The 10,597-nt window shown below is 38.5% G+C and overlaps 1 protein-coding gene across 1 annotated transcript in view; it reads left to right on the forward strand.

Moving 5' to 3' along the window:
• Positions 1-612: 612 nt before the first annotated feature.
• Positions 613-10,597, forward strand: part of LOC101853418 (membrane-associated guanylate kinase, WW and PDZ domain-containing protein 1) — a gene marked incomplete at its 3' end in the record, with an annotated part of 101,998 nt that continues 92,013 nt past the window's right edge. The window contains 5 exon segments of the mRNA XM_005110855.3: positions 613-1,316; positions 4,775-4,888; positions 5,389-5,508; positions 6,686-6,986; positions 9,090-9,172. Of these exon segments, the coding sequence (XP_005110912.2) occupies positions 971-1,316; positions 4,775-4,888; positions 5,389-5,508; positions 6,686-6,986; positions 9,090-9,172 (964 nt within the window).

Here is a 10,597-nt window from a genome sequence, read left to right on the forward strand (position 1 = left end):
GGGGGGGGGAGTTGAGTTGTTGTGTGTGGGGGGAGGGGTGTTCAAAGCTATGAGTCCGCATTTCATAGCCTAAATGACACGCAGGAAATAAAGAAATTAGATCAGTCTCTGGATATGACGAAATAAGCACACCTGACCTTTTATTGAATTGTGAAACGAATCTTTCATTCCAAGAGATTATCTATATTTTGCATTCACTTCACCTAGCCTTCATGTTGGTCAGAAAAGGTTACAAGGACCAAGTTTGGAAGTTAAAGGGAGATAAACATTTTTTAATGTGTTTAGTGTTATTCTTGTATTCCCTCCCTTTGCCTTCTGTTTGTTGCAACAGATTAAATATAACAAGGCCCTTGAGAAGTTTGTAGTTTTAGGCAGAACAGAAATTTACAGAACAAGATGCTGAAAGGAAGAAAACGGGGGTAATTAGCACTAACAAGCTTTGCTTTAGGTAAAGTTCTAAGTTTGGGACAGAAAGAAAGCCAAAAGAAACAAGCGACCGACAAGCGTTTGTTTTGATGTTGTAACGCAAGTTTAGCTTTGGGACTGGGTAGGCCTAAACTTCGGGAGGAAAGCGCAATCCACTACCGGTCTAGTGCGCATGCGCACGTAGTGTGTATCGAATGGCAGCAGTTTGAAATGACACAGTGAACAACATTCCCACGGATAAAACCATGTAAACACGGAAGTGATATCGATTTTTGCATCGCTTTGCAACTAGTAGTGCACACTTATTGACTTGGAATGTGCTGTGACTGAATTCATTCATTGGAATATATAACATAGGTGGTGACTTTTCATGCGTCAACAGGGGTGAAGAGTGTCCCCCTGGCCTGCCGTCACGAAATTCGGACCGTGTCCACAGTGGTTGTGTTGTGCTAACGTGTTGTTACGCGATGTGTTAGAAAAAAAGGGCTATTGTCTTTGCTTTTGTCAACGCTAAGATGTGTATATTTATGGACAGAAGTCCATCATGATTAAAAACAATCAGCTACCCTCACCGAGAGGTCCTCCACCTCCCGAAAAACGTGTTGAAATTCATTGGACCAAACAAGTTCGGGAGACTGTCGCCTCTGCGTTTCACGATGACCTCCCAGTTTCCATTGATGGGGGAGCTGATAACGGGCAGTTTTGTTATTTAGGGTTGATAAGAGTTGATAAAATTCATTATCATGGTGGTAAACTTACTACGGGTGATGTCATTTTGGAAATTCAGGGGCAGAAAATATCAGGATATACCCAACGCGATGCTACCTTGTGGTTGAAGCAAGTCAGCCAAAATGGGGCACCTGTTATGATCAAAACAGTCCCGGCCACAGGTAAGCTTCTATCTCTGCTGGGAGCAAATTTCCGCTTGGTTGACCTACCCATGTTGTAATTATGGTGCTCTCAATGGTCGTGTGTGTCTATCCATCCGATAAAATACCATTCTTTTACTAATCATTTAGAGAATTCGTTTAGGATAGTCCCAAACAGAGGGCCATCTCTAAAAAATCAAAGGAAAAGGGCCTTTTCCTCCCATCTGTTGTCTTTCGCTATAATAAGAGAAATCTGGATTCCCATGTAGGCCTACATTATTCTATTTCATATTATGAAGAATTTAGAGAGTGAATTAATGATCTTTTTACTCTACTTTAGAAGAACTTAAGCTGCTCTACAAAAGCCATTGTTAGATCTAATCGATCTAGTTCTAGAAGTCACGATTCAGCAATAAAGAAGAGGCCCTAGCATTTAGTTTGTTATCATGTCCGCTATGAAGTCAGTGTTATGTCATGATATTATATTGGCTATGACTCACTCTAGTAATGTTTTTGTTCCTTCTGGATTATAAATCTTCATGATCATCTCTGCCTTCTTTGGTTGTCATATACGGCCTACTTTTTTGTATTATCTGGTCGTGATTGTTAAGGAATATGTGTGTTAAAATGGCTGAAAATGTTTTTAACAGAATTCCATTCTGGGCCTAACTTTTCAATATGGGGCTGTTCAAAATGTGGCGAATCACTTAAGTCTTAAGTTGATTGAGATCATCAGGTTTTTGTTTTATATATAAATTATAAATACTTTAATATTTAATCAAAACACTAGAAAAATGCACTTTTTTGGCTAAAGAGAGAGAGAGAGCCGAGTTCAACTTGTTGTCTGTGTATTGTTTTCGTTTTATTTAGTTTATATTGTAGATTCACATTCTATTAGATTTTATCGTCTGTTCATGAATATTGATGCCAATGATGGTTGAAATTGCTGCAAGGTCAAGTTTTTTTAGCCAATGTCACATATTTTTTTAGAGTCATGAATGAATTGAATGGGCAAATTATATTTTGGATGACCCAATCTTTTAGGTCTGAGCGCTCAAAAAGTGGCATGCATGCATCAAATCAGTCCCAGAACAGCAATTTTAAGTTTAATTTAGTTTTTTTTAGCAGTTTGAAAAAGAATTGTTGATGTTTAGGATTGAGGAGAACCAGAAAATATATGTTTTTCATCTATCATATTGCCTCGACTCTCGATCATTTCCATATCGTCGGTCGCCTGATGAAATCGTGAATTCCACATCAAGCAAATTTTACAGGAGAGGGAAAAAACTGATTTTCTCCGTCATTTGGATATAAACTAAATGGATAAATCTAATCAATTACCTTTTCGAAATAATACTGTTGTACATTTTTTACCGTAGATGGTCATTTTTTCGAAAAAGTGTGGGATTCACGATTTTCATATTCGAATCTCGCCTGATGCGGTCGTGGTGTGGAATTCACAATTTCATCAGTAGGCTTTTTGGAAAGCGGTGTTGTATTCACGGTTATTAGACAGTGTGTTTTCTCTTATTTGAGGCCCTGGTATGTCTAAAAATATATGAAAGCACGAAATACTGTAATAAGAAAGATTTTATGAGACCAATTTAAAATTGAGAATGAAATTACAGACTGAGTGAGACAGAAAGCTATTAATTATTTTACCACTATAAACATCTCTCACTCTTACATGAATGGGATATTGTATGTAATTTATGAAATCATACTCCTTCATTTGCGTGCTTTCTCTCTTTCTGTCCTTCTTTCTCAAATTGTATGTGAGCAATTGCCAAAACGTGAGACTCTCTTGAGACTCAGTGGTTCCAAAATTGTTTTCTTACACCAATTTGACTCCCTTTTCTGTCAGTCTCAGATTGACATTTAGAGCTCATTTTCCTAGAGTATCAGAGCAAGGTGGAGATGTAGGGTTTTGGAGATATGGGTCTATTGGTTTGGCAACCACTGTATTTCTTGTATGTAACAGTGATGACAAAAACATATAAGCAGCCATTGCCAAAACGTGGGGAAAAACACATACATCTCACATTAGTGTGCATAAAATGTGATGCATTAGTATTTATTCCTCCAAAACTCTCTCTCTCTCTCTCTCTCTCTCTCTCTCTCTCTCTCTCTCTCTCTCTCTCTCCCTCTCTCCCTCTCTCCCTCTCTTACTCTCTCAGAGATTAAAAAAGAACCTTTGATCTGTTCCAACACATGGTGTACTTTGAATGATCCTTTGCCTTTTTCTTCATAGAAGTCTGGTTCTTCTACTATTTCCGTGCTGTATTTTCCGTAGCTGTCTTTGATGCCCAAAATGGTTCACTTTGCTCGGCTTCTCAAAATTCCTTTTCTCGTTAGGGAACTCTGATCTCAAATCAAAGAGCTTTCAACGTCAAACAAGTTTGGGTTGTGATATACAACACGGAAATATACTTGTAATTTATACTTGAATACGTCAATTTTTAATTGTTCATTAAATTTTTATTTTTGCAAATGAGCAAGATCAAAAATGTATAACCACTACTAGAAGGCGAAGGGCACACACATTACACATTCGAATTTGACAATCGTTGTGAAACAATACCAATACCAGTCCTGCATCTAGGAAACACACATTTAAATTATGTGACTGAGAGGTTTTCTCGCAAAACGCATGCAGTCGACATCATAAATTATAATCTTGGGCCTGGAAACCGTGAATACTGACCGACCATATGTTTGCTCAACGCAGTCGCCCATATTTCAATGGTCTAAAGAGGCGTTCACGGCGCCAACGGTCAGCCCTGCGAGTCATAAACCGACTGATGAGATTGTGAATTCCACACAGGTGTGGGATTCACGGTTTCATCAGGCGACTTTTGGGGCACGGTGTTTATTCACGATTTTCTTATTACGTCAGATTACACGTTTGAGTTGAGATAATTGAAAAATTGTTTTACAGGGACATGTATCTCACCGAGCACTATCGAAATATGAAAAAAAACGATTTTCGAAAATTTGTGGAATTCACGGTTTTATAAGGCGACCGACGATATAATATATATATATATCTGAAGCCAAGTCCTCAACACTACCCGATATTGACGGTGCTTGTTTTAGAATAGACTAAGTTAGATATTCTACTCAGTCATGACAGGAATCATCAAACAAGGAAAATTCACTTGGCATCCTCTGATGTTTCAAGCTCAGTCCTTATCAGAAGTTTGTTCTTTAAATATGAGACAGTTTATTAAGAGTTAGAGAAATTGGGTTTTTAAAAGTCTTATTATTTTTAACACTGAAACGTGAAAATGGTTGATTTCCTATTTTGAATTACAAACTTATGAGTCTAGTACTTTTTCAAGAACTTGCAATTTTCATTCTCAATTTTACTACTTTTGTTGGTTAGTTACATAAAACTGACTGTGTTCTGAAATGCTTTTTAGGTCGTTGTAATACAACAAATTCGTACAGGATGTTCTTCTATTGCTTCTTGCTTACAGGTTCATTACCCAGGGAACTTGGAGCTTTTCTCATCACAAGATTTCAGAAAGGCTCCATTGATCATGACTTACAGCAGATAATTCGGGATAATCTGTACATGCGCACGGTCCCATGTAAGTATGTTTTTAAATAATTAGTGGTTGGAAGACTTTTAGGTATATATATATATATAGATCTATATATATATATATTTTTCAATTTTATAGGGTGTATCACCTTGTGAAAAGAATACTGTTTTTTATTATAAAATAATGTTATTTACTTTTTTTTAAAGAAGGTAATTCTTACAGCGAAGCATGATTTACTTACACTTTCTTTCTCCTTTACTCTCTCTATATATGTGTGTAGTAACATGACAAGATGAGTCACATCGTATTTTGACAATATAATTACTATAAGCGTCAAATTTAAGATCTGTTCAAGCCCTACAAGTGGGTGGAAACAATTTTAGTTTAGCTGGTTCGGTTCCAAAGATGTAGTGTAGTCACTGAAGTTTGAGAGTCAAGTGAGTATTTTTGTTGTTGGAGTCTTAGCAAAGTGAGCATTATAATAGAAATAGTTGTTCAGTGAGTTGTTCTGGTTTTTAAAAAAAAAGTTTGTCCTTCGACACCAGGTACCACACGGGCCCCAAGACCAGGAGAAGCAAATGGAGTGGATTATACTTTCCTAACAATCGAGGAATTTCAGGTTTTGGAGAAATCCGGAGAGTTGTTGGAAAGTGGTATATTTGATGGTAAGTGTACACAATAAACTAGGTTACAGTGGATGCAACATCTGGGGTTCTATTTTTATTCTTTCTTTGAAGGAAAGATTGTTATACACACTGCTGTTGGGCTGTGTTCTTTTACTGTTCGTCTAAAAGTGTAGTTTGTTGGAGGGTGCCACTGGTGGGCCCCAGGGACGTATTTTATTTTCTGTCAACCTGTGTGGCCTTTTTTACGGTGCTAAATTTTATTGCTACTATTGTGTGGATGTGCTTCTTTTTAATTCAAATCAAAGTTGGTCTTAGTGGAAGTGCAGTCAAAATTGTCCAAGAGCCACCCATTGTCAGGAGAAAAATGATTGTCTTAGACAGGTGGGCATCATGGAAATTGGCAGTTGTGTCTTTTCAGAACAAAATGGAAGGGAGGAAGTGGGAAGAGATACCATTTGTAGTGTGTAAATGTCTTAGACAGATGGCTGTTGTTACAGCAACTTCCACTTTACTTCATTGATGCCTGGTTACCAGAAAGTCTAAAGTGTTATATATCACAATTTCCTTTTGATAAGTTCTTCATTCTACCTGTCTGAAAGTGGAAAGTGCCAAAAGAGAAACAGGAAGTCAGGAGCAAAATTCATGATTGAAGCACCTTTTCTTCCTTATACTTTGGTTTTTCATTTTATCGAAATCAAACCAATATTTACAATTACAAATGTTTGTAATTCAGATTTCATAATGGGCTTGGGGGATGTTTAATCAAAAGATTTTATGATAAACAATAAAGTTTTTCTGAAGTTTTTACTGACAAGATGTGTGAAGTGTTTGCATTCTGCTCCTGACTTACTTGAATTGTCAATCTCAATTGCTTTTGGAAATCAACCTGTTGCATCAAATTTCCCTGTCTATTCTGGGATTTTCTTTTTTGGTATATGTGTTTTGGTTTTTGTCTTGTGTCCCTGTTTGTAGGTACCTGATGGGGTCTTTTATACTGGCCTCTAGAATAGAAGTGTTTACAAGTCGCTTGCACATTTGTTTGTCAATTTGGAGGGCCAGATTTTAGTTGCAAAATCATGGTAATGAATTCGTTCAATTTAAATAATGAGGATGATGAAAATATTTTAAAATTATGAGCTTAAAACCTGCTTGTCATCCCCCTTATTGCCTGTTGAGAAAAAATTATATGTTTTTCTTTTACCTGTATTTTCTGTAGGAAATTACTATGGAACTCCGAGGCCCTCCAAGGAGCCGCAGGGCCAGCTGGTCAAACGCTCTCAGTCCATGGGTCTGCCTGGTGGGCAGGCTGTGCAGGGCTCACAACCGAGCAACGACAAGAGAAAGAGAACCCGCAGTGGCTCTGAGATGCTGATCGATGGCGTAGACGAGGAGTTGCCTCCCGTGCCCATGACCAGGAAGAAGTCACTGGAGAGAGCGCACAGCTCCTCAAACTTAGGCCCGTTGCCTCCTAATTGGGAGATGGCTTACACGGACGACGGCCACCCTTACTTTATAGAGTGAGTGCTTTTTTTTTTTAATGCTTGTTTTTGTATGGGAAAGGATGGAAATGCAGCGGGGGGTAGTATGGGGAAGAAAAAAATCCACCAGGTAGTTTAAAAAAATAAAATTGGGAAAGTAACAAAAATTCAACAAGCGGATTTTTATTTTAAAATTTGTTGCTGAGAAATGTAGTGTGGTATGCACCTTTTGCTTCTTTTTCATTATCACTGATATAATGCTTGTAGTGATACTTCCAGGTGGAATGAAGCTGGTCATTTTAACTTTTGGTCAGAAGTTCTGATTAAGTTACTTTGTTTTTAGATGATTGACGTGTTTGAGTGTGCTTGGAGAGCGAACCAACAGTGTGACTTCTACTGTAACTACGCAAAGGAATTTTTCTCAGTTGAAGAAACGCTCTTTGTGAATTTCTGTGGGGGAATGTCTTGCACCGGTGTGATCATTTACTGCTGAGAAAGCATTTCCATTTCTCATGGTTTCTGTATTATCTCAGTGTTGGAGATAAAAGTTTTGTCAAGTGCTCTGATCTCAAACTGGTATCAGCATTCAGCGACACTTATAGTATAGTAGTTGCCTTTTTTTAGACTGGTATCTTCTTCGTCTTCTTATTGTAACATGATGTTAAAAATATACACTTTGAAGAAGTCGGTATGCGTGTATACTGTCCCTGGCATGCGCATCTTTATTTTTTAAATTTCTCTCCTCTCAACATTGTTTTAAAATTGTTTTGGGAGTTGTGGTTGTTGATAAGATAAAAATGGCACTGTGTGAAAAGGTCCAGCTTTGTGACTGCCTTGTCATAGCACGTCACTGTCACTGCTGCTGGGCTGTCATATTTTACAGTTCAGTGTGCTAAAAGTGCACATTTCAAGGGGCCTGTGACAGTAAATTCAGATTGTAAAATAGTGTAGTCAGTGCACAGACAAACTGATGGCTCATTGCACTGACATTTGGTCTTAATTTTGCTGTGTAAAAGAAATAACATGAATTGGAGAATTATTGGAACTTAAAGTAGTTTGAGCACTCTTTGGAAGAAATTCCTCTTTTTAGTAACATCCCTTCCCCCTTCACCTTACTGACTTTCGGGCGGGTAGCAATCCCTCCTACAGACTGCACACCTAGAGTAGTAGACTTGAACATACATCTGTGTGTAGTTGTGCGTGTGGGATGTTTAAGTACTTCATTTTGTTTTGTCACTGTTGACTTCTTCCTTTCTCTTAAATACTCCTTAAACTGGTCCCAGTGCCCTGCCCATAAAACGATCAAGAAATGCTTGTGTGTCAGATAGGTTATTTGACTAACATGAAAGAAACAGCTTAAGACCGAAAAAATCAGCAATTAGAGCTTCTTACAGAGGATGCAATTTGCATTGGGCTTTGAAAAATATTTACAGATTTTTAAGTGGAAGCCATCCAGTGGTTGAATGTTTCATTCACATGAACATATTTACGCTCAGAAACATGATTTGAGATCTGCTGTCATCTTAATCATTTTTACTCTTTTTAAACATTCTCATCCTGAGTACTACGGCTATAAATTATAAATTGCATTTTGTTCCCACCGATGAGGTGCCACTCATGATCTTCTGCTTTTCCGATGCAGTGCAGGGTTTAACATCTTTTCTCTTTATACTTCACTGTGTATGGCATGCCTTCTGGTGTTTGACCCTTGACCTTCTACTTGGTGGGTCGGAAGTGTATCCTAGTGTGGTTGCCAGTTCCATTGCTAAAAGTACTTTTTGTATCTCAGTAGGTCGACATTATTACATTTGCTTTAGTAGAGATAATAAACTGAAACAATCTTCTGCTTATGTAGTTACTTACACGATCGATTGTCAGTTTTTCTACAAAACTGCAGTTTAGATTTTAAATATTTAACTCAGAACAAGCAGGTGGTTGGGGGGGGGGGGGGGGCACAACAATTAAGGTGCCGGTTTCTTTTCTTTCCATCTGTTTCTGTCCGTCTTCCTTACAATATACCAGCACTAAATGACTGTTATTTACTGTTATTGAGTTGATGTGCCTCTCTAATACTCACTGGGACTCAGAGTAAAATTAGATATGATGATAATCATTTTTTTTGGGGGGGGGGTCTTTCTGCAGTCACAACAACGAAACAACCCACTGGTTGGATCCTCGGCTAGCACATTTACAGAAAGAAGCACCATTGGATTGTGATGATGATGGTGAGTATCTCAATGTGCTCCAAGGATGTGTGTGTGTGTGTGTGTGTGTGTGTGTGTGTGTGTGTGAGAGAGAGAGAGAGAGAGAGGGAGAATACCTCTGTGTGCTCTGTGGATGTGTGTACTCTCTCTTCCAGACTCCTTCACTCTCTGTCTGCTAACAGTTTGCTTTGCACTGTCTGTTGGTGGGCAGATGTTTGAAGGACACCACTGACATGTCCCACTCCTTTACTTTTCCTTTTCGTTTTTGTATGTCAATCCTCGAGATTGTTTTTTCCCAGCACTAAATGACCATTATTGTGTTGATGTGCTTTTTTTTCTTCTCTAAAGCAAATATGTAGCCATGTATGTGAGCTATTGGTTCGTTGTGGCTTTGTTGTAGTCTGCTCGTGCTACGTTGTCTGTGGCTTGTTATTTCTGTTGTCATTGTCTGTATATCTGTACTTCCCAGTGAAATGTGGTTGTTATAGTGCAGGTTCGTCACAAATTACTACTTGACAACTATTGGGGTTTTTTTGTGTGGAAATTTGTAGTGATGATGAATGTTTGTGGAGATTCATGCTTGTTGCTGCTACTATACGTTCAACGTCTCGTTTTTTTCAGGTTTTTGGGATGTTGTTATGGCTTCTACATCAAATCATTTCTAAATACTTGAACTTTTCTTCCTGCATACCACTCTGTGCTATCTTTTACTAGTTGTTCCTCTTTTTTCCCCAGTGGTGTTTTTGAGGACGTTTTAATTTTATATAAACTTCTGCGAATACTAGGTAGAATTTTAATACTGTTTTTGTTTTAAAGCATTTACCTGATCAGGTGTTTATTCGTCTGTTATTGATGTTGAAGTTTTATGTAACGTTGCTGGAGGCGATCTGGGAGTTTTCTATTGAGCTCATCACCATCCTTCTTCTGGATCGTTGTATCACTCTTTACCTTGGTTGGCTCTGACGAGCAGGATGGAGCAGCTTGCCTTCTAAATTATCCAAATCGCGTTGAGTGGGACCTAAAACATACATGACTTCTACAGTTGCATGTATGTGAGTACTATATAAAAAGCGTCAAGCCAACGCCCGGGGTGGATGGTTGGTGGGTGCTCAGGTGTGGTTTTCTCGTCCTTCTTTCCTATCGAACATCTAACGTCCTTATCTCTTCTCCTTTTTTGTGTTTGTTACTCTCTTGTAACACCTCTAATCTCCGGCACTTGTATGACGTTATTGTGTTGCAAGTGCCGTAAAACTATAACAACAAAAAAGACGTAGGTTATGGCGTGGCTTGTGTGTGTAGGTAGCTGTGGCTCATCCATCCTGTGTAGAGGGACGGTCGTCCTGTCAACCTACGACGGGCTGTGTGGAGTACTGGAGAGGTAGAGAGTCTAACGACACTCTTGTTTGATGTCGGAGATAGGCCTAGTGAGGTGATGGTTTGGTTGGG

This window comes from Aplysia californica, unplaced genomic scaffold, assembly GCF_000002075.1.
Source record: "Aplysia californica isolate F4 #8 unplaced genomic scaffold, AplCal3.0 scaffold00954, whole genome shotgun sequence".
NCBI classification, from domain to species: domain Eukaryota; kingdom Metazoa; phylum Mollusca; class Gastropoda; order Aplysiida; family Aplysiidae; genus Aplysia; species Aplysia californica.